This window comes from Numenius arquata, chromosome 14 (genome assembly GCF_964106895.1).
Source record: "Numenius arquata chromosome 14, bNumArq3.hap1.1, whole genome shotgun sequence".
Classification (NCBI taxonomy): Eukaryota; Metazoa; Chordata; class Aves; order Charadriiformes; family Scolopacidae; genus Numenius; species Numenius arquata.
In genome coordinates this window covers 10604747-10628881 of record NC_133589.1, presented here as the reverse complement: position 1 = coordinate 10628881, position 24135 = coordinate 10604747, and the positions used below count along the sequence as shown (strand labels likewise).

At 41.5% G+C, this 24135-nt stretch overlaps 2 protein-coding genes across 3 annotated transcripts in view; one reads left to right on the top strand and one right to left on the bottom strand.

Moving 5' to 3' along the window:
* PDXDC1 (pyridoxal dependent decarboxylase domain containing 1) overlaps positions 1 to 14005 on the bottom strand; it is a 30465-nt gene extending 16460 nt beyond the window's left edge. Inside the window, exons 1-8 of one of the 2 annotated variants that reach the window (XM_074158559.1) lie at positions 13689 to 13709; positions 9498 to 9500; positions 6231 to 6304; positions 5648 to 5713; positions 4407 to 4490; positions 3438 to 3584; positions 903 to 1092; positions 135 to 203 (exon numbers count right to left, since the gene is read on the bottom strand). In XM_074158559.1, coding sequence (XP_074014660.1) covers positions 135 to 203; positions 903 to 1092; positions 3438 to 3584; positions 4407 to 4490; positions 5648 to 5713; positions 6231 to 6304; positions 9498 to 9500; positions 13689 to 13709 — 654 coding nt within the window. Of the gene's footprint in view, positions 1 to 134; positions 204 to 902; positions 1093 to 3437; positions 3585 to 4406; positions 4491 to 5647; positions 5714 to 6230; positions 6305 to 9497; positions 9501 to 13688 lie in introns of both variants that reach the window. The other variant, XM_074158560.1, reaches the window with a different exon arrangement.
* Positions 14006 to 15587: 1582 nt separating this feature from the next.
* Positions 15588 to 22695, top strand: MPV17L (MPV17 mitochondrial inner membrane protein like). Its single transcript, XM_074158562.1, has 4 exons — positions 15588 to 15910; positions 17757 to 17827; positions 19057 to 19086; positions 19254 to 22695. The coding sequence occupies exons 1-4, from the start codon at positions 15595 to 15597 to the stop codon at positions 19431 to 19433; spliced, it is 597 nt and encodes a 198-aa protein (XP_074014663.1). The 5' UTR covers positions 15588 to 15594; the 3' UTR covers positions 19434 to 22695.
* The last annotated feature ends 1440 nt before the right edge of the window (positions 22696 to 24135 follow it).

The window sequence follows — 24135 nt, the reverse complement described above, 5'->3', positions numbered from 1 at the left end:
AGACTTAGAGGCTGAAAAAGGACATTAATAACTTTTTCCTAACAACGTACTTGACATTCATTTAATGAGGCTTTTCAAAAAATAGAAAAAAAAACAACAAAACCAGAAAAGATTTTTAAGGAAGACAAACTTACCATTTGGTGTTGAGATCCAAACATAGTGTTACAAGGCACACGGCACATGCAAGACAGGGGTAACCCCAGCTGCAATAAGAACGATGGAATTTCAACAACTCAGACATATCATTTTCACCTCAGACTCCCTGCCCCTCCCACCCCCTGCTGTGTTCCTGTTTAGTCACATCACTATTGTTTCTACTATGAGGAAAAACGAGGAAGTTTTCAAAATCACTGAAGTAATGCTTTTCCTAAAATTAACTTTTTTGAGGCCAAACCTCATTCCCCATTCTTCAAAATGCCTCTTCATACTGTATTTCAACAGGCAGAAACATCATCCTGAGTCTTAGAAACGTATATAACTTTATAAGCTGTAAAACTCTACTATATCCACAGAAAGGCAAAGAAGAAACGAGGATGAAGGTAATCTGCCCATGAGCAACGCTGATCAAGCAATTGTGTGGAAGGAAGAGGAGCTGCAGAGCGAGCCTGCTCAGCTTGCTTGGGGATACAGGTATTCAGTCAACAGAGTAACGCTGGGGAAAATCTGGAAGAAGTTTCACTTTTAACAGTGGAAGTTACAGGCTGGCACATGGATCTAAAGGAAAGCTTTCACCAGCCCCAACTAACTCACAAGACTGTGCCCAGTAGTGTGCCAGACTGTACTGCAAATACAGTCTCTTGCAGAAAAAGTCTGAATATATTTTTAAAAATCTAAATTTCAATAGACAATATGAAGTCAGCTGAATTCTACTTCCAGCTAAAACCCCAATGGATTCACTTTACCTGATTGCAGAGAGCTTGGCCCAAGCCCGTTCTAGCCGCAGCACTAATGTATATGACAGGCTGCTTAGAATATAGCACGTTAAAGCCTTCTACTGTATAATCTTCATAGCGTGTGTGAATAACAAGTCGACAGATTTTTAGCAGACCTTCACGATCATCTTCATGATAATATGCTGATCCATTTTCATACCTGCAAGAAAAGCCAAGTAAATACAACCAACAAAACCAACAGCCAGTTTAGTGACTAAAATAACACTGACCAGCGAAGGAGCTCACAGGAGGACAAAGATGATAAACAGAAAACTCCTTCTATTTTACCAGGAGTAGAAGGAAACTTGGATGACACAGGCTGGGATTTACAGTGAAGGAAGCCTCGTATATATTTTCATTTAGACTCAGAGATAACGTAAGAAAGAAAAACCATCTGGGTTCCTAAGGATTTCCTTTGCAGAGTTCAAAACCCTGCTTACTAAGAGCGGAGCTGGGGAAGAAACACACAAAAGGCTTCAGCTGGGTTTAATATATATATATGAATTCTGGAGTAATAATTTTCAAGAGAATGTAACCTGACATTCTGGAAATTAAGTTAGTAAAATTGGAATGAGAAACATGAAATAAGGTAAATGGGCAGAAACTTGTATTATGAAACCACAAATTAAAATGTTTTGTAATAGCCAAAATTACTGATATAATTAGTATTTTAGAGAGTTTGAAAATAAGACCACAATTTAGTACAACCTATTCAGCACACTGCAAGACAGTTTTCCAGATGTTTTAAATATGTGAGTCACATAAATGAAGTATATTTTTCCCCAGGAATATTTTAATAATTTTATGGATACTTTGCCTTCAATCTGATTTATTAAGCATGTTTCCTTAGGGCTCATGGGGGCCGGTGTCTGCTCCTCCCCTACCTTTTTTAACCCTTGTAAGACTCAGACTCAGATCAGCGCGTTGACATCTATAGCCAAGAAACAGGAGTACAGTAACCAAAGAAGAGGTAAGGTACGATGGTTGCACATTGAGGGCAATCGCTCAGCTGTCTTAACTATAGCAAAGGAAACGGCAACAGTGAAAGCAGTAGGTATGTCAACTTATTAAGCAACTCGCAAGCTAGATTTTTCTTTTAGAATTTTTGTACAACACCTAAGTCAGTTGTCTTGCACAATCTAAGAGTGGCATTTATCAACAAATTTACATAAAGGCCCTGAAGTATCTTCGGTTACCACAGACACACGGATGCAAAAATACTGCTGAGTGTTCCAGAGTTATGCTCCAGACTGACCCACACGCAAACACCTACTTCACCTTTACACAACAGTTCTGTGATCCACATGGACAAAGGGAGATAGATGCCTCTCGTGCTGCTCACAGCCACATCGAATGTCAAGGCGTGTGAAGCAGTTCACAGCACGGTATTTGGTCAGTGCTGTTGCCTTTGGGTCACAAGACTTTGGGGCCCACGGTCCAATAGATACTCACCATTAATCCCAAAATCACAATGTTATCGAATATTTGATTTGGAACAGAAATATTTATTTTTGTTAGCCATGCCATTTAGAAACATCACTGACACTCTCTATATACACATACATTTGTCAAAATAGCCAGATTACCTGCAACTTCTCAAATTTCATCATTGCACAGGCTCTTTAAGTCAAAGACAGATAAAGATAATAATTGAATTTATAAAATAATTCTGATAGAAGTGAGCTTGTCAATGTAAGAAAAATCCTTTGTAATTCTGACAACTAAATTTGGGTTAACTTCAGTTATATTTTTAGCATTTCATCTTGCACTGGGCTAAAAAAAAAATTTTAAATAATAAATAAATAAATAAATAAATAAATATTTCTCCTCCCCTCAGTAGCACCAGCAAGATTTTCTGAAAGATACGGTATCATTAGAAGGGAAAAGCGTGAGCTTGCTTGGTTTTTTTCTGCTTCAGGAAGAAAAAAAGGAATTTCTTATGAGCGAATCCCCCCACTCCAACACCCCCCCCAGCTGATTTCCATTCTCTCGTGGAGCAGTTTAAGGTATCTATGCCACGTGATGACACAGGCATTTATGAAAGATTTCACTGTAAATCTCAGTAGCACCACCTACCACACCTGGAAAAATAAACTAGATCCAGGAAGAGCAAAGGAGAAGTTAACTGAAAACGTCTTTTAGAAATATGAAGTACCCCAAGCCCCAGCAACACAGCATACACCACAAGAAGCAAGTATTTAGTTAAATGTTTGATCAACTGTATGTCTCCAACTGCACTTTGGCCCTTAGCTCCACCATATAGCCCTTATAAAAGGATTTTTATGGCAACCATGTTACTAGTATGTTCCTGCCATTCAACAAGCAATCTCTTTTTTTTTTTTTTTTTTTTTTTTTTAAATTATGTGATGCGTTTCAGACTTTTCAAAGAATCTTTGTAAGTTTGTGGCACAGCGGTTTCTTTTGTTGACATCCTCCGTCCAGTCACACATATTTTTAAACAATTATCACAACCTAGTCATACAGAAGTTATTCACAACGACTCACCTGAAAAGCCTGCAGAGCCAGAGAGTGGTATCAGAAAGGATCCTTGTTGTAAGTTTTCTCAGCCTTTCCCTGTCCAGCACTGATATATAAGCAGCCAAACTATGTCCCAGTAGAGCCATGTGACCCTGTTCACCAACGTTTTGAAGTCTGCAAGTCAGAAAAGAGTAACTGCCAACTAAATACGAGTCATGAACTTTACTGTAGAGTGGCAGAATTTGTTGACACGCCATTTTAAATATTTAGCAGAGAGAAGCACAGTGTGCCACTGTCACCTTCCTGCCATCGTGTATTACCCACTGAAATGCCAGTGCAGACAAAAGCCCCCACACCTGGCCCAGCCACTTACAGGAACAGCGCAGCCTCTCCTTTAGCCAGTGGGCTGGGGTGAGCTGGGACTTGGCACCTTATCTGCAGTGGGACTTTACAGTGCATTAAACACACACCTTTCTCTCCTCAGGCAGAGAAAACTCAGGACGCTTATTAATAGCGTTAGAGGCATAGCTTTCATTAGTTTGTCGGGGGGTTTTTTTTGGTTTGTTTTTGTTTTTTAATCTCCAAACTGCTTTTCAAATGTTAGTTTTCAATACTCTTCTGCAGATTAGTTAGTATTATTTCCATTTCACAGAAAAATGGAAACAAATTTTATTTCCTTTTTTTATTTTCTTTAAAATCTACAGGAAGAGATGGTAAAAAAAAAATTGGTATTCAAAGTTTTATAAGACTTTCAAACTTAAAACCACATTCAGAAAGTAGAAAACAAAATGAGCTGCCACATCAGCAACAATTCCTTTCTATAATTCAATTTAGTAATTAGTACTAATTAGTAATTACTAACACATTATTGTGGTTCACTACATAACGGAAGCTGTGTTTAAGAAGTTACATGGTTGCACAATATCTTACACTTTAAAACACTTAAATGTGTAAGTTCTATTATCTTCCACATAAACCAATTCATATTTGCTTTACCGATAGGCCTGGGAAGTTTCCTCTTCCTCCTCTCCGTGCATTAGGTTCTGAACTAACTGCAGAATGCTCACCATATCTTGGCCACTGCCGTACCAGAGAGGGAAAAACAAAACCCACATTAAACGCTTTTACAGAATGCTGAACATCGCAACAAAAACGGTTTCTTGCTCTCAGAAAAACAGATCGTGAATGCTGAATCAATTAATTCAAACCCCTACTTAATTATAGGACACTTCAGTAAGTATAAACTCAGATTCACAGAAAAACAAATCTACTGAAATCTCAAAGTTTGGACTGAAAATTTTGACTTGACGATGTTTAATTGCTTATTGCTACACAGCAAGGTAAGGTAATAGCTAAGGATCCAAATTTCTCTTCACATGATCCAGCTTTAGCTCACCACCTCAGCACATCTCTTAAACAACTACCTACAAACATAAGTTTCTGACAAAGAAAAGCTGCATCAGATTTCTGACATGATGCACTCCAACATGCTAAAACTAGGAAAAACCCACAAAGCTTCAACTTCTATCATTCCAACTAAAACTTACAGTAGTATAAGAACTTACACTGACAGTTGAAATAGCTTTTTATTCTTAGAAAAGCTAATTCAGTGTCTCCACTCAAAACCAAGTTTAGTTTATGTACACCAAAGATTTTGCAATACTTTCTGAAGCACTAGTTTGGGCTCCTGCAGGATCGTCTGCCAAAGAGGCTACAACCAACTCAAATCTTAGTTTTCAGGTACAATGATCTTAGCTGCCTTGTGCACAAGAGCTCCATATAAGTTTTTAAGACAGTTGTGCTGAAAAGGTGGTGGAGGGGTTTTGTTGTTTCTGGTTTGGGTTTTTTGGGTTTCTTTAAGGTTTTCTGCTTTATAAGCCTCAGTTTTGGTTTTGTTTTTTTTTATCTGGATGTTTTAATGAATCTTTATTCTATAGCACAAGTTTATCCATATTTACTTAGTCTCCATCAGAGCTGTAGGTACCAATACTTCATTAGATTCCAACAGTTCAAAATTTCGGTCACCGAGGACAAATAATCTTTTTTTCTTTTTCTTACGCGAGTATGGAAATAGTTAGTATGATGATAATTTTTTTCTCCCTATGCGAGGACAGAAAAAACTGATACAACGACTGGCCTGGTAAATGTTCATGTTCGCATTAATACAGGAGTTGCTTGGAAAACAAACATGTTACACGTATTTTACAGATTCTGAAAAGTAAACTGTTGTTGCCCACCTGCCTTGGAGTGGTCCAGGAATATCCTTCCGTGCATACTTCTTTTCATTTTCCTCCTCCACTTTTCTAAGTTAAAGACATAAGAATAAACTATGTATTTAGTTTGTGTTTTATAACATCAAATACATAGTTGACTTTGGCTTGCAGAAGTACATACTGACATGTTTGCAGTCTATTTCATTGGCAGCAGTTTCATAAATAAATCAGACGAAACCAACAAAAAAGTTTAGCTCAGACTGAATGAAAGAATTCCAAAGTTTTGCGGTTTTAGTTCTTTAACAGAAAACATCAACTTACAGAAGAGTCTCATATATATATATACGAATTAAAAGTTACTTGCACAGCAATAAGAAACCTAATGTCTGAAAAAACAGACTCACTGGACTTGCTCTGAACAGTACCGAACACGCATAAAAATATGTACGTTTATTTTAAGAATCCTATTATTTGAGAAATAGTGGTGATTTGTACAGGTGTAAGCTTCAGAATGACAATATAACCGTAAACTACTAGGAAAATGAGTTCTTCCCTGCTTAGTGGCAGCAGCATTAATGATCCTCCCCTTAGCACAGTTTGCATGTACCTTTGATTGTCTTCTAGCATCTTCATTGCTTCATTCAGATTCTTTCCCATTTCTGCTAGAGTAGGATCCACCATCTTTCAGGGAAAAGATAACAATTTTTAAGAAAAGACAAAAAAACATTTATCTCACTACTGTCCCCACAACATCCTCAATACCAATTCATGTATCAGCCAGATTTTTTTAATTAGTCTGTGCATACTCATTTAGAAATAACAATATGTTGAATATCTTGAACTCAAAATATACAAAATGAGAACATACTACTAACCCGAAATAACCAAAAAAAAAAACTCAATTGTGATGTGGATTTTATTATTGATAGATCAAATCTTTTTCTACACAAGGAAAGTCAGGACTTCTTCTGATGAATAGTGAAAGAGCATCAGAAGGCAAGGATTTGAGAAGCGCAAGCTATTCAAGTAAGCGCTCATTATAATGCTTTAGCTAAAAGATTAAGTATGTGTCAGTTTAACCTAACTGAATGATTTTTTCTTTTTTATAACCATTCTGCACCAGCAAGAAAACTTCAACTATTCCCTTAAATGTAAAAAATTCACATGTTGTCCTATCCAAAATTAAAACAAAACAAAACAACAAAAAACCCAACACAAAACACTCAAAACCAAAACCCTGCTAAAGCACACCTTAATCTTTCTGCAGAGTATGGAAAACAGATTGACACCCAAATACAACCACAAGTCTTTCAGTGGCAAGTCTCATTTAGAAATTATCCTTTGACTTCACTTGAAAACTCATGTTTCTGTACCAAAAAAAACATCCATTACCATATCCTCAGCTGAGCTGACTCGACAGTCAGCTCTCAGGATGTACAGACTCTCATTAAAACAAAACAAACAAAAAACCTAGTGCCTCTGCCAGAATTGTAACAGGGAAAGAAACAACCCACCACCCCCACCCCCCCAAAACAACCCACCACCAAAGGAGACAGCGATCAGTGGGTAAGTACAACACTACAACACTATTCTTACAAACAAGTTTCCTTCTAGAAAATAAGATGTTTGGGAAGCTAAACACTGAAAAATTTGACCAAGGCAGGTTTTAGGTCATTGAACATTTTGAGGCAAGTTCAGGGAAATTTTTAATAAATTGACAGTTCATTTTTTTATTTTTTTTTATTTTAGGTTGCCCAGTTCAACTAAGAGGTATTCAAACACGTTCAAATAATAATCCCTAGAAAAGCTTAAAAAAGCCAACACTTCTTACCTAGGAAACACAAGAAGAACATTTAAGACTGCTCTGGCTAAGGCAGAAATAAAACGTCAGTCTTCCCTGCCATTTCGCCGTTCGAGTTTCCCTGTCAAACTTTTACAACAGTAGTTCTCAAAACAGATGAGAAAACATCTAATTCAAATACTCTTGTAAATCTATTTTTTCCTATTTCTAATACCTTTAAACCAATTTTTAATCTTAACTTGTTGGAGAGATGCCCTTTAACTAGACAAGAGGGTGAAGCTGACCCGCAGCAGGCAGCTTAAGAGAGACTGAGGTGCAGAAAAGGCTTATCTTCCAGCAGTGGCAGGCCTCCAGCTGCACAAAACAGGTCAAAAATCCTGATCTCACTGCTGAAGCCAGGTAACAATAGATACTTGTTAATGCGCCTGTCAGGACGGAAGAGCTTTAAAAATCATTGAACTTACCTCCCCTCAACCAGTGACAAGTTCGAATATGAATAAGCACTATTTTCCAAAGAACTGCTTTTGCTTTGAAGAAGTCTCTTTTATGAACTTTAACCCAAGAAGCCTGGCAGAAGCTTGTGACACTGACACATGAGACCTGGACAGGAACATTCATCCATTTAAGGATTAGATGTCGCCTAGTAGCTTCCAGAGTATGTGACAGGTATCATCTGGCAGAGTCTGATTTACCTATAGTGATCGATATTCAACTGTATTTGAAAAATAAATATATTCCAATACGAAGGTAGAAAGTAACACCACTGATAAGAGCCATCACAATAGACAGCAAAAAAAACCCCAAGATACTCAGGTGACCCTGCTACAGAGTCTCTTCTCCCTGCCTCTGCTCCCCAACGGTACAGCTAGCACAGCCTCCTTAAACTCAACATCAACCCTTTTTCAAAAGATGGGCCCACATACCAAAGCCTCTAGGGTTAACCCTTTAGATTGCTGCTAAGGCGAGGGGTGGTGGTTATTTAAAAAAAATAATCCAAAACAAATTTGATATTTAAACTTACACTATCCATGCTGCAGGGATATAATAGCTTGTCTGCTACAGTATTTGAGAAACAATATTCCTAAAGGCCTGCTCACTCTTTCCATCCCGGCTGATGGAAACACGTGCAAGACAGGCAAATACGTTTGCTCGTGCAGATGCAGACACAAAAGCTAATTTAATCACAGAAGGTAGAGGGATTAATTTACATGACGATTTTACACTATTTTGATCCGGAGGACTGATTGAGGAAAGAAAAAAAAATTAAGTTGAGAGTTACCATATGCTCAAAAGCTATTTTTACCAAAATATTTAGAGATTTAACTCATATTATAGCAAGTGGTAGGTGGCTGAAAGAATCAGTAGCCAGGGATGGTCACACCGGATCAAACCAAGATTGAGAGCTCGCTCTATTCTGTTGCTTTAGAAGCGGCCAGTAACAAATGTTTCGGGGAAGAACAAAAGAACAGTGCAAGTATTCAGTAATATTTTTCCTACAAGAACTCCCAGCATTTAGCAATAAATGGGTTTTTACATTTCTGGTTTCTACAACATCCCCTGGCTATGAGGGCCATGACTTAATGAAGCACTGAGTGAAAAAGCAGTACAAATACAAGATGTTCAAGACCTCAACACAGAGATTTAAAAAAAAACCACACACTGCAAGCATCTGATACTCAGAATACAATACATATAATTGGAAGAAAAATCTAAATATGACCATTGGCAACATTTCCATACATTTTCACTGGTTTCCAGTATTGCACCACATCAAAGAAACTCTGAAAAGAAATCTTACATAATAAAAAAAAATATATATATCGGTTTTACTCCTGGTAGCCTTTAAGGGAGTAATTGACTAGACATAGTCACAATCAGTAAATTATCTCACATACTTTAATTCAGGTTGCCATAAAACATGATCAGTGGCTGGAAGGCAGTTATTTGCTTGAACAATCCTCAGCATCACGTGCAAATATTCAAACAGATCCATTGTAGATGAGGACACAAGACGGAGAGGCGTTACAAAAAGGGCTCTGAGCTGCTTTTGTTTGTTACTATCACAAAATTCACCTGCTGAAATTACATCAGATGTTAAAACCTGCACATGCTTACCTTGTGACTCATCCAGTCTCACTTACTAGTAATTACACGTGCATGAAACCCTTCTGCCAATAAGCCAACAGAATAAATATAATATAAAATACTGTTTTAAAAGTCCTAAGTTACACTCAGCTCCATAAAATGCTATGCAATCCAGAAAGTCTTTGAATTTTGATGTGGGTTTAACTGGAAAATGAATCCCTTCTGGTTTTTTCCCAATTGCTAAGTAGATATGCAGCAACTTACTTTCTCCTTTGAATTACGAGAAGCAAAAATACCCCTTTTACTGCTGCATACTGAATTTTATATATGCTTCCTCCTCTGCTCACATTAGTAAGGGCACGGAGGTGGGAAGCACAAGACTATCTACTTATTTTAAGCAGCAAGAAAGAGAGGTGTGGCAAAGTTGCAGCAACAAACCATTCAGTTAAGAAAGGTTTCTGAACACGCTATAATAACATGCCATAAAGTAGTATGTTGCTTTAGTTTTATCTGTAAATGAGAAAGTGTGTATAAAATCCAATCAAAACCAAACAATACTTTTTTCATGTTCTTGAACTGTTTTTAAAAAGACTGGTGGACAAGCTCTTGAACACTACCTCCTGAACCACAGGACAATGTGTTTTTTGAGGGGGTTAAAACAGCTGCACTAAATACTGTATTAGCCTTAGTTTCTGCACTCAGTCCTTCCCCTGGACCTGACCCTGATCACAGTTAGGTGATCCTTCGACCAGATGAGTTACCAGACATGCAATGTCCTTTAAAGTTCTAAGGAGGCACCAGCCACGGCTTCTTCCTTCAAGGTGTCCACTCAGCACCCTGACACCTCCTGCCTCCTTAGGCCCTTCAAAGACTCAGTAGACTCAGAACGTCAGGTAGACATTCACTGCCCGACTTTGACATTTACTGTTTGTTGCCTTCAAAATGCGTTAAGCCAATTCACAAAGCTTAACTTGCAATAAGTGTTATTTGTGGTTACTCCCCTATTTTGTAACTTATCTGTTACTGTTTTTTAAGCACTTTGAACTGTAAACTGTTTCATGTTTTATAGGCAGTATGTCACACCTTGGGGTCACTTGGCACCTGGGGAAGGATAAGGGGCCATTCTCCAATCGTGACAAGACTGAACGTTAATTATAAATTAAAAAAGGAGAGCATTAGTTCATATACCAGTGTTTTACAATCTTGATTTTGCATTTCTGTAGGCTGTACTCCTAATGTAGGAAAGGAACAGTTTTTAAACAGTCTACATAAACTAGTGTATGTGCAAAGAAATGCACAGGTGTAGCTCATTACGTATTTCATGAGAAGTACACCTCAGTTTCCCACTACATTATTATATTTGTCTAGAAGAAAGTTATCATCAAAAACCAAACCCCATTCTCAACAGTAAATTAATCTCAAACAATATCAGTATTCTTCAGCCGAAAGAATAGTGTATTTATTCTCCAGGCTAGGAAAAGTTTTAGATAACAAATAAAAAAAGCAGCCAGTTCACGACGGTTAGGCTTGAATGAGAGCCTACTGTATCACCACATAGCTTCTGCTTATAGCTATTTGCTCTTTTAATCTTTATCACTTCCCTGACATGCAGCAGGATTTGCATGCAGGTCTGCTGTCACCAGTTCAGTTTTCCATAAAGATACCAGGATGTTGTGGTAATTAACACAGTAACAAAAGAGGAAAGTTACAGGCTGAGCAAACCACAACAGTTCATGTTTAGGGAAAACACTGCTGTAGAGGCTGCAAGAAGTTACAAGGAAAGAAATTGTACTATTTTACCAAAGTCGCTTAACTTGAAACTTAAAATGTTAAAATTCTTCAGAAGACAGGCCTCTTTATCAAAATATAGAGAGGAAAAAAAAAAAAAAAATCATAGATCTGTTAGCCAAACTTCTGAAATTTAATACAGGCTTCCAGAAGAACTTAAATTTGAAGTTCACTCCGAAAAAGTTTTCTGGATTTCAAATAAAGTTCATTCTAATTATGCCACTTATGACACACAATATTAATACATAAAAAAACCCAGAACGTTTGTCTGATAAAACAAAGATAATTTGCAAAATCAAACTATGAGATTGTTGGTGCACACACCAGCAGAATCTGTGTGTCAGATTCTACAGTTTTCTTCACAATCCTATCATGCAATGTTTTCCATTCTCAGGAATTTTCTCATCTACTAAAAAAAAAAAAAAAATATTTTTCCATTTGCAATAGGCTGCAGTCATTCAATGTCACCATGCTAATTAGGCAAGTCTACAAAAATGCTTTCTTTGTTATGAAAGATAAAAAATTTTGACAAATTTTAATACAAGTATTTATCACTGACATCCCAATAAGCTACATATATAAGTACATAATGAGGAGAGAATCCATGATTCAAATCAAAGAGCCTCAGAAGTGTTATGACAATACTTAAATAAGCACAAGGGAAGTGGACACACATTCTCTGAGGATAAACATATTCCAGCTTGGATGAATTTCGAATTTATTCAAGGAGAAAACTTCTTATACATCATGTTCAAGACTAGACAAAGTGCAGACTGTACAGATTTACAGCAATCTTAACCAAAGAGTATTTCAGGAGGGTACTAAGTGGCTAGAAGAAAATAATTGTCGTGGCATGTTATTATCCAGAGGACTACAGCTTTTATCATACATGGGGAAAAAAAGCCATGATACACAAGAGAGGAAGTAAAACAAACGATAGCACTTTATAGACATCTATTTGCATGCACCTGACATGCAATTTTTTGCAGGGCCCTCACCATTATAGACTATTCCTTACATCAAGAATACAAATAACCAAAACATGGACTTTTATTGTGATAATAAATGTAGGTATTTAATTCTTACACAATGCTTTTATTCCTTCTTATGACGACCCAGTTTAACAAAGTTTATAAGGACTCTGTCAGTACTACAGACAAACACCGGCCCTGTACCGATGTGCCTTCTTTAAGTAATTGCGTATTGTACTTTTATTATGCTTGAGTCCAGTTGATAAAGACCACATTCCAAACTAGTATATTGGACATTTTTATATATATATATATAAATAAATAAAACAAGCAGCAGCCACTGTAACTTTTGTCAGCCCTAGTAAAGAACTTAAGCTTTTAAAGGCTACCAAATATTCCTACACTGTATTCTTCCTGCGGATAGTAATATACCAAACCACTTTGCTACCAACTCATTAACCACATCAAATACTTCCTGAATTTCCTTACTATCCATTTTACTAGAGCATATACCATTCAACCTTCTCTAGACATCTAAAGACCACATAAAACTGAACATGCTACATATAGTAAGTGATGCAAAGGGGAAGGATGCATTAACATCTCTTAAGCATGTGAAGTATAAATTATTTCAAACGTATGCTGTCCTCAAAGACATACAACAATGGTGATATCTATGTATGAGCAGCCATTCCACCCTCACGTCTAAGGCAGGTCTCCTGAAGCACAGCAGGTGCCACGAAAGCCAGCAGAAGCGTGGCAGGTCCCAGGTTACTCTACCAGATTCTGACTGACTCACAGTGACAAGGGCAAGATAAGTTTTGTCAGTCACTTATGGTATTAGAGAGTCAATATTTGCTTTGTACAGTACATTGGACAGACGAGCACAAACACGGGGCAGCAAACACCTCCAGCATAAAATAAAAAAAAAAGAGAGCCAAGTAATATTTTCTCTACATCCTGCTGAAGGCTAACATCCCCAGGAAATAAGCTCCATCTTTTTAAGAAAACAACAACAAAAAGATCCGTTCCTAAAGCATTTCCGGAGAGTTATTCCGAGTTTTCATAGATGCGGGACGCAGCCATAGAGGCGTTCGCGCAGGGGGCGCGGGCGAGGGTCAGGCCCGTGGGCTTCCCCGGTGTCTCAAGGCTCCCTGAGGCAAAGTTGTCCCAGGCCGTGCGGCACAGCCCCTCTGGGCGGACACGGGCCGGCAGCCCCGGCGGGGCCGCCACACCGCTGCGGCCGAGGCGCCGGGGAAGCGCCGCACCGAGCCCCGGCCCGCCACTGACCTCGCCCCCTCCCCTCGGCCCCGTCAGCGAGACGCGACCGCCGGGGCCCGCTCGCCCCTCAGGGCCCCTCCGCCCGCAGGTGCCCCGGCGCCCTCCCCCCGCCAGCCCGGCACCGCTGCGCCCCGCAGACCTTCTCCAGAGAGGCGTCCATAGCCGGCGGGATCCCCTGCGCGCGCCGCCTCCCCGCCGGGCACTTCCGCCTCAGCCGCGGCCGGCTCCACGCTGGCAGCGCTGACGAGGCCGCGGCGGGAGGGGCGGGAACGCGCTCACCTAGGGAACGGCGGCGGGCCCGCCCCGCGCCCGCCCGCCTGCGCGTCGCCGAGACCACGGAGGCAGGCTGGCGGGGACGATCCGGGGCAGCGGCACTGACAGGACGGGCCGTGACAGGGCGGGCTGGGGAGAGCGCAGCCCGCTGCCGCTCATCCGCACACCGTTCCCCCCTTCCGCCCCCCCCCCGCTGGTGGAACAGTCCCGGACGAACGGCCGGGGAGGTGACAGGTACTGGCGCATGCGCAGTGAGCGCGGCGAGGAGCGGAGGGGGAAGCGGGGGCTGCGTGGCGGGTTCGAACCCCCCCGGCGGCCCGGTACCCCGAGAGGGTTCTGCGTGGCTCCAGGCTGCGCAGACCTCTCAGCTGCCACCCCGCTGTCCTCAGCTTGGCCGACGGGGCTTATTAGGGTGGCACCAAAACCCTTCCTCCGCCTACGGGTCCCACGGGTCCCGCGGCACGGCCCCGAAGAGCGGGCTACCTTCACGCTCGGGGCGGGGGGTAGAGCGACACCCCTCCCGGGCAGCGGGCCGCCCTGCCCCGCCGGGCCCAGCGCCGCCTCCCGCGGCGGAGAGCACCGGGAGATGGCCTGGGGGCGGCGAGGCGGCGGGAGCGCAGGACGCGCTCGGCTGCGGGCTCCCGTCGGACAGGCGGTCCCCGGGAGCCAAACCCCGCTTTCCAGAGCTTTGTTTCTGTTCTTTCAAGGTGGAGTTTTTTTTTTTTTTAGTACCTATTCTTTTTCCATTTAGCGCCATTTATATTATTTAATAGCACAACTTGCAGGTGTCATTGACGTGCTGTTTTTCGCGCGGCAAGGACACCTCCTGGGCCCCGGCCCGACGCCTCCCCAGCGCTCGGGAGCTCCCTCTGCTCTGCTGTTGCGCTGCTCCGATCCACGAGCCGCCCATGCCTATTTATAGTCATTCCTGGAAGATTTCATGATCGTTTCAAACGCATCCATCGCGGTTACTATCAGGACACAGAGTGAACTACCACCTGCCGCCTAGAGATGGTTCCCTCGGTCAAGCCCGAGCCCGTCGCCAGGACGGAGGGGAGACGCTCCCGGGGGCGCCCGTCGCCGCCCACGGCCGCGGGCAGCCGCGCAGGGAACAGCCCCCCGCGCTGTACGCTCGCTACACGGGCTGCAGATCAGCTCTGTGGCGGTGGCTCTGTGTGTACAAAGCTGGGTACACGGGTCTCTTCAATAAACGTACATCACTTCGGGCTTTCTCCTCAAATTGCCTCACTAGCGGAGAGCAAAGCGGAGGAACCGCGGGTGGGCACCAGCGCTGCGCAGTGAGGTACCAGAAACCAGACTGTAAAACAACAGCAAAATTGAAAAGAAAAAGCCATAAACTGCTCATGTAAGGAAGCATCAAGGAGATAATTAAAAAGACAATAAGCAAACAGTGCCTAGTTTTCATTTGTGTCTTAACTGCCGCAGCAATACTGCACGGTGCCTCCACGGTGCACCTACACCAAAGCCCAGGAGCCGCAGTGACCCCCTTCTTCCGAGTGAACGCAGAGTCACGTGAAAAATAACCCCACGAACCGAAGCCCGGGCGCGCCCACCGGCGACCGGGGCGGCCGCGGGGAGGCCGAGCACGGGGCACGCCGCGGGGTGCCGGCCTTCCCTGACGGCGGCAGGCTCGGCGGAGCTGCCACCCCGGGCGGGGTAGCCCTGAGCGGGTATGGCGAGGGCGGCGGCGGCGGGCGGGCCCGCGAGGAGGAGGAGGATGGGGAGGAGGCGGGCGGAAGAGGCGGCGGGCGATGGCCGGCTCGCTGCTGCGCAGCGGGGTTCGCCGCTTCCCCTGGCTCTCCAACGTGCTGCTCTACGGGGGGCTCTTCGCGGCGGGGGACGCGGCCCAGCAGCTGTGGCGGCGGCGGCGGCGGGGGCAGCCGCCCGACTGGGCGCAGACGCGGCGCGTAGCGCTGGTGGCCCTCACCTTCCACGGCAACTTCAGCTACGTCTGGCTGCGGGCGCTGGAGCGGGCGCTGCCCGGCCGCCGCCCGGCCGCCGTCCTCGGCAAGGTGCTCTGCGACCAGCTCTTCGGAGCCCCCGTCGCCGTCCTGGCCTTCTACACGGGTGGGTGAGTGCCCGCGCCCAGGCACCGCCATCGCGGGGCGGCGGGCCGGGCGTGCCGGGCGGCCGGGGGAGCCGATCGGAGAGCCCCGCTGCAACGCACGATGGGTGCAGGCCTGGAGGGTGCGCACCGAAAGCGGGACTTGTCACCCCCAATAGGCCGGGGTGGTTGGGTACCCCCCTGCCCACCCGGCGGTCGCTGCGGGCCGGCTGCCGCAGCCCCCGAAACGCCGGTAGGGCTGCGCTGGGAGCCGGGGAGGCGGCTAGGGACTTGCGAGCGCCGTTCTCTCTCCCCGAGCGTGCCGGTGGGGCAGCCCGGCCGCGGGCGCTGTGCCCCCCGGGGCACTTAAGAGCTTCAGCCGAGGGAGGGGGTGCTGTGCCAAAGTGGGGTCCGGCCGTGGGCTCGGTTGGGCCCATGGCTTTTAATTAGTTGCGAGGAATTCAGAGCATCTTACAAGGGTTGTACCACCCACGTCTGCTTGGATCGCCCTGCTCAGTTCCCAACATCAGCTGTCTTGTTTCCAAACCACCAGTAACTGTAAATGTCAGGAAATACTATAGTTCAGCAAATAAGCTGTACCATCATCTGCTGAGAGCATATAGAAATACAGCATACTACTAATACATAATCTCAAATCTCAAAACCTAACAAATAACAGACTTTAGAGAAGACTAATATCTATTTCAAAAATAAACATGACAGAATAAGAAAAGTAATAGGTGAAACTAGTGTAAAACAAGGCTGTCATTTAATTTAAACTTCATGTGGAAGAAGAGCAAGAGAGGTACTCTTTTTGCCTGGTATTGGGAGATCTGCATTTTATGACCCTGCATTTACGAAGGGAAATTATTCAGTTTGTGATTGAAGAGAAATGAAGCAAAGGAAGAAGTCAGACATCAGATATTGTCGTGGTTTCAGGTTTTGGTACAGCTGCTGTGGAGACGGGTGGAATTAAACAGCTGTCTCCCTTGCCTGGTCTCTGGGAGGAACCCCTCTCGGAGGGGCTGCGTGGTCCTAGTTGCTGGCTGGAGTAAACCACAGCAGATATTTACTCTCAGAATCGTATCAGCTTGTGTCAGAATAAGCAGAGAATTGCCCAAGGACCAGAAAGATTTGAAGGAGTACAAATAGGATGGCAAAAATCCCTAAATTGGGCAGCAGTATGATGTAATAGCAAAATAATGTATCCATTGAGATACTGATAACCTCGTGGCATGCAAATATCTGGAAAGATGCCTGAGTTGGACTTTGGGCAACTTTGGGCCTCTGCTTATGTGCGAATGTGTAGCTTTTGATTTTAGGTTGATTCGTTAAAGCATGTTGTTTAATACCTTAATAATCAATTAATTTAGGTCACACCTTCCGGTTAAGGTGGGTGATCTTTGAAGAGCTGCTACATCTCTTAGACAGATGTAGTCTTAATTTGACACCTGAGGAGTCTCATCACATGAAATACCGTTTAAAGGGTTTATTATTTTGAACCCTTTACGGTATTTCATGTGATGGGAATTAATTCAGTTAATTTATTTCCAGTTTGCATGTGTCTAATGTAATTTCAAGTCATACCACTTTTCTCTTGATCTTGGGTGTAATGATGTGAGGTTGTGTTTACCTAGAATCAAGAGGAGTTTGGATCAACTAGAATTTAGAATTTTGGAACACTGGATATGGAGGGTTAAAGAAGTAGCACTATTAGGTAGCTGGAATGGTATTTTTTCTTTGTAATGATACCAGCTGTTATTTCAAAGCTGTTGTAATATATTTTGAGAATAGTTTGGGATATCATTCAAAAAAGTGAACATTTAATTTTTGCAGTTTTTCTGATTGTTCTGAATATTTTGCCACTAGGTATGAGCATCCTTCAGAGGAAAGAGGACATCTTTTCAGACTGTAAAAAGAAATTTTGGAATACGTATAAGGTGAGGCAAGCAATTTGCTTACGTCCCAGCTAAACAAAAAAAAAAAAAATTGGATAAAATATTTGAAATATTCTTTCCTCCAACGGTCTTTCTCTCAATTCATTAACTGATTATGTGTAGGAAGGAAGCTTTAAGTACCAGCAGTGACCTGAAGTCAGGGTCGTCTGCAGAAGGCACTGCTGCCAGATGGGTGAAATGATGCTATTTTAAAAATGTACAATGTTTATATACGTTACACTTGCACCCGACTCTGAATGAAATCCCTACAATACAACGCTGATTAAAATTGTCCTACATTTTATCTTAGGAAGTACCCATACACCAGTGTTTAGTTAGTAATGCTGTTGACAACACTTACATGAACACCTGTTAAAATCATTAGTTATAGAGATCTTTTTTAGGAATTATTTTCAGCCTGTGCTTTTCAGTGACAGTCTTCTCACTTTCAGAAACACAATCCCTTGTTTTAAGAAGACTTTGGTATAAATAGCTAGGTTTGGTTTGCATTTGCATTTGGTTTGCGTTACATACACAGGAAAAAATATCTGTGCTACCTCAGAGCTGAGCAAACGAAGAATTTTAAAGATTTCTCAGGCACGAGAAGAAAGACGTTAGCAGAAAAAATATAATAGACGGAGAAACTGTGATGTAATGTGAATTTCTTTTCACACGGTGGAACTACATAGGTAGGATAAAAAAGGATTATTTTTATTCCTATGGAGGATGATTCTAAAAACAGTGCCCACTATATCTTATCAAAACATAAGGTTTCTATTGACCTTATGTTCTATGAGTAAATTATCTATTGATTTTTGCAAAAAAAGCCTTAACTAGAAGGAGCATTGCAACTGTGAAATAAATAGTGTTCAGTGGTATTTTTCATTCATGGCTGAAACAAATGTTCATATATTTAAACATTTGTTCACCCATCTGGTAAATGTGGTTATGGATCTGGTGTCAGGTGACTATGAAGCACTGAACTGTGCTTAGAGTTTTGTATTAAAAATGACTTAGAATAATGTGTTTGAGAAGCTCCTAGCATAGATGGTCATGAAAATTATTAGAAGTTTAATATTGCAGCCTGTAAGTTAAGCAACTTAATTTACATTTGATCAGCTTTTATTACCTTTACTCAAATATGTTTTAGTCTTCACTAAATGTGGTAAGAAAAATATGAATCTTTGTGGTTGAAGTCTGTAAGAATAACAAATGATTCATTTTCATTTCAGACGGGACTGATGTACTGGCCTTTTGTGCAGGTGAGTTTTTAGGGTAGCTCAGTGAGCCTTTCTTTCTCATAAAGCCTGATCCGATGCATTCGTAGTGTATGTGACCCAGTAAGAAGTCAGTGGAGTTGCTGGGCGTGTAGGTGTAAGACCTAACAATGCCTGGAGCACTAACTGAGCTCTCTCTCCTTCCAACACAGCTGTCAAACTTCATTTTGGTCCCTGTTTACCTGCGAACAGCTTATACTGGGCTCTGTGGCTTTGTCTGGGCTACCTTCATTTGCTTTTCCCAACAGAGTGGAGATGGCACAGCAAAGTCAGCATTTATGTGGCTCCAAAGAGAGAAGGCCAATGCAGATGAAGAATCATCAGAGAAATAAGAACTTTAGTTCTCAATACATTCTAAATTGTTAAACTGAGTTTATGAAAGTCAGTAAACTGCACTGCAGCCTTATTGCTGTGTTTAGAATAAACAGTCATCTCAACATTTGTTGGTTAGTGTAAGCAGTGGAACAGTTTGTCTTTTGTGCCTGTTTATTTTTCATAAAAGAGGCCAACTGTATATTGGCATTTAATTATTTTCATGCTGCCAGCCCATCTCTTCTGGGAACAACTGACTTAGAGGGCAGTGTAAGCATTTGCACATCATGTCAGACCGCCTCACTGGGGAGAAACTTTAACTGTAATGTAATTTTCAAGCAACTTGTAATTGCTACAAAAAGGGGAATAGAACATTAAATCATCAGTTGTCGGACTTGACAATTGTTATCAGTGCAAGATTGCTTTTGCAGAACAAAATTTAATGACTTTCTTATCTAAAAAGTGGCATTGAATCTGTTTTAGTCAGAGAAAACAAAAGTGCTATGTTTGTGGGGACTAATTCTCTATTGGGGAAACTTGCTTTATTCTATATGAAAATCTATATAGCAAATGAATTATTTCATAGAATGAACAAATCTGAAATAAATATATTTAAGGTTTTATCTTAACTGGGACAGTAAAGATAAGTAACTTTGGTCAGAGTTCTTTGGGGTGGATGCTGCATATTCACACTTGGGGGAAGCACCGGTCGTAAACATTCCAGGTAACATAACCCAGTGGGTCAAGAGTGATGCAAGGTACCCGTATGTCTTTGACTACAGGACTACAGCAGATGGGAGGAGGGTAGATGGCAGGGGGGGCTGCTTCTACAGTCTGTTTTGCTGGCAGGCAGGTGGAAAAGGTCACTTCCCTCTCAGGATAGCCAAGTCACTGCAATTCCATCTTCAGCTGCACAGGCAGACCTGGAAGAGGACACCTGCCTACAATCTTAAGGTGGAATTAATTTTAATTGACTTTCCACACCTGTAGTGTGGACATCTGCAACTTGACCAATCAGTTTAAGCTCTGTTTACAGTCAGCGGGCAGTTTTAGACATCTGTTTTAGGGTATGGTGAATTGTGTATTGTGTCTATTTCTTTCCATCAATAAGAGTCCCAGGTGACTGGCTGCTGTGTAGATAGCTTCATTATAGATTCTCATATTTGTGAGCTGATTTCCCCTGGTTGGTGTCTATCTTACATGTCCCTATGGGAGCAATTTAGTGGGTGTTGCTGCGTGAATCCCACAGTGTGAATTGGGAGGTCCTGATGCTGGATGTCCCAGTAGGAGTAGAAATCTACAGAGGAACTAACTGGATTTTATCTATCTATTTAAAAAGTGAAATGTGAGTGAATAGGTGTTCAGGCAGCTATAGCTGTTAAATTGTTACTGTGCATATAAAGTCCTCAGGATAAAGAAGCAATTTCAGTAGTGTTTTTTCTGTTGATATTTTTAGGATCAGAATAGTGTTTTAAAGTCTGTTCTATTCAGTGAGACTTAAAAGTTTCAGACAAGATGTGCTAATTAAGATTTGACTTCTTTTTACAGATGCTATTTATTTTTATTTCTGCTTGTGCCTTAAGTGTTTAATGATTAATAGAATTCACTTGGAGAAGGGAACTAGAAAATACTTACATTGTAAGAAGAGTAAAATCTATGAATATGAATCTATAAAATAGTGAAATGGTGTTGGTTTGCTGTAAGCAGTATGTGATGTTCTGCAGCAACTCAGTGCAAAAAATATTTCTGCATGGGTATAGTTAGCAAAACTAAATACCCAGGTGTCTCAAGAATTTAAAACTTCTCATGATCTGTTTAATGCCGATGCTTTTCTTCAGCAGGAGTATTTAATGAATGGAAGATCCATCTTCTATTTTAAATGGCTTAAAAGCTTATACAAGCTGTGCTTTATTGCTGTATGCTTTTGTGCTGCTGCCTTTTTGCTTGGGAATTTGAGCTAGATCCTGCTTTGTTTTCAGGTTTCTCCAACTGTGGGCTTCAGGGTTTCTGTTCATATTTTTATTAATTGAAGTATAGTTCTTTCATGTAATGGAAGCCTGTAGCTCTTATATTTCAGTAAACTTTAGATTCTGCATAATCATTTCACTTCCTCTGTTTCTCATGTTAAGGTACCTGACAGTTAAGTAACCCAAGTCCCTTTTCATATAATTTTTTTTTTTTTTCTTTTAATTACAAGCACTGATTGGTCTTACGAACATTTCAGATCCACATAATACAAAACAATGAAGCTGTGTTGGGACAAATTCTCAGTGAACATAAATTAATGCGCCTTCCAAAGATTTTCTGCCTCTGCCAATTTAGTCTGAGGACCTAAGACCTAACCCCTTATTTGTTAAAGACTTTATTTCTTAACAGTTTTTTGGCTTAGAAGATAAATTTAACAGAATAACAGAATGGTTGAGGTTGGAAGGGACCTCTGGACGTCCAGCCCAGGTCATCTAGTCCAACTCTATTTGACACATATATAAAGTTTTGTTTGCTTTTTCTAGTAATTCAGTAATTTCTGAAGAAGAAAAAAAGATGTCTCTCTACCACCCTTTCAAAAATGGTTGTGTGGGCTTTATGACTATTTCAAAGAATTGCACTGATCTTATTGCCAGCTGAACATACAGATTTCCACAACCAGAAAGATGAACAGAATTATACATCCCGTAGGTGCTCAGGAAGGAGGGAACACACTGCGAGTAGCTACTAGGCCTGCATTCAGGTGACATTTTTGTCTCATGGGTCCTCTCTAAGAGCAAATGGGATGAGAAGACATTTATATCGGGTGCAGTTCCAGCTTCATGTTATTCTGGATAGCTGTGGAGATGTAGAGTCTGATTTTGATAAAATATGTATTTTTCTACTGCAAATCTTTTATGCAAATGTACCTCCTGTGCTTACTGGTATGTGAAATACATCCTTCTAGGCTTGGAAAATTCACCAGAAGGCCTCTGTCGTTTTCACACCAGAAACAACCATCCAGTAACACAGCATAAAATAACCAGTTTCATACTGCAGTGAAGGTAAAACTGCCTGTAGTTTGATACCGTATCTGATAAGTTCTCTGTATAGCACAACCTTTGAAATCTATGCAGCTTCAGCCTTCCGATTCTCTGCTGTAAGTGCCAATGCTTTCTGCTCTTGCTGTTGCCTCTACTGCTAGTGCCAATCCAGTGAGATGTGCATGAAATACTTGAATTTGACTAAAATAATTAATTTCAAGTTGACTGAAAAATATCTGTGTTTTTGCAAAGGCTTAATAAACATTAAACGCTGTTCTTTGGCTCTGTCTGTCTTTAACTAGTGTGTGTATAAACAAAGCTAGGTCTTACACAAAGTTCTTATGGGATATTCACGGACGACATGCATCAAAAACCTCAATCTGATGTTGTAGACCTTAACACAGCAGCGGAGTAAAAGATAAACAGGGATTATTCACTGTCTTTTAAAGGTTAGTTACATACATCAAATCATCTGCCACTTCTGAACAAATTCAGAATAGAACTCCCATCTTCAAAGCCTTATGCTGATGCCAGTGAACTTAATTTCTTTTATTAAAAAGAGATAAAACTGATTAATTATCTGTTTAAATAATTAATACATTTGCAGAAGAAACTGAGGAATTCAGGCAGGGAAAAAATACAACAAACTTTTAAAGAGAACAGAGGTTAGCAATGGGGGCCTTGTTGAAGGACTACACTCAGTGTAGTTTGTGGGATACTCTTGGGAAGGAAAATGTTCAGAAGATTTGAGGCTGAAGGGAGCAATGTATTCCACAACTGGAAGACAGACACCATCTCCATTCCCTACTGTAACTTCTTGTATATTTAGAATGAAGAGGAAGCTTTATGGAAAGGTTTCAAGTTGAAAAATTCTGTGTCATAGACTTCATGGCCAACAGGGACAAAAGAGATCATTCAGTCTGAATCCTTGCATAACGCAAAGCAAAGAATTGAACTGGTGATGTCGAGTCTCATGCCATCTTCTGGAATGGTATCCAAAGACTGCAAATAATGGAGGATCTTAAGAAACCCTCACACTATTACTTCTTTGATTTGTCAGGAAAGCAGCTTTCTTTTCATTGCACAAACATTTAGAAAAGAAAATCGAAGTTTTTTGATGAGTTCTCGTTTTTCCACCTCTATTCTTTTCCTTTCTTTTGTTCTATGCTGGTCTGGAGAAATCTACCTCTCAAAGCCTGGTTCCCTGTGGTTTTCTTATCTTACCATTGCTTATATCTCTCTCTGAAGTAAAAAACACTTTTACTTATCTACTAAGGGCGTTCAGCTACTTCTGTTTCATGCATCACGTACTTTTACATCCAAAATGTAACAAGGCTGTTAGCTGCAGCTGATTTGCCATGATACACCAGTGACAGTGAAGGGTTTTGCATTAGTTCAACATCCAGCTCAGAATGGTCATCATACAGTAATGAATTATGTGTTTGTAGTAATTACACCTGATACAATGCGACAATTACCTGTACAGTGTTTTGCTTGCTGTTTTGGGTCAGAAGTTGAAAAAACAATCTAATACATGTTCTCTATCGCTGAAGGCCAAATTTGGAGAGACGATTCAAGTCATAAAGAAACCCTTTCAGAATTCAGGGCTGTGACATTATAGCTTCCAGTTCCAGTGAAGGAGGTAGCAAAATGCTCCGTGGAAGCGATGGGCATGTCTGTTAGGATTGAAGGGTAGTGGAGCACATATGCTGCA

Coding starts and splice junctions, on each gene's coding strand:
- MPV17L (XM_074158562.1), top strand. CDS start 15,595: ATGGCCGGCTCGCTGCTGCGCAGCGGGGTTCGCCGCTTCCCCTGGCTC. Junction 17,828..19,056: donor AATTTTGGAATACGTATAAG/GTGAGGCAAGCA, acceptor TTTTCATTTCAG/ACGGGACTGATGTACTGGCC. Junction 19,087..19,253: donor TGTACTGGCCTTTTGTGCAG/GTGAGTTTTTAG, acceptor CTTCCAACACAG/CTGTCAAACTTCATTTTGGT.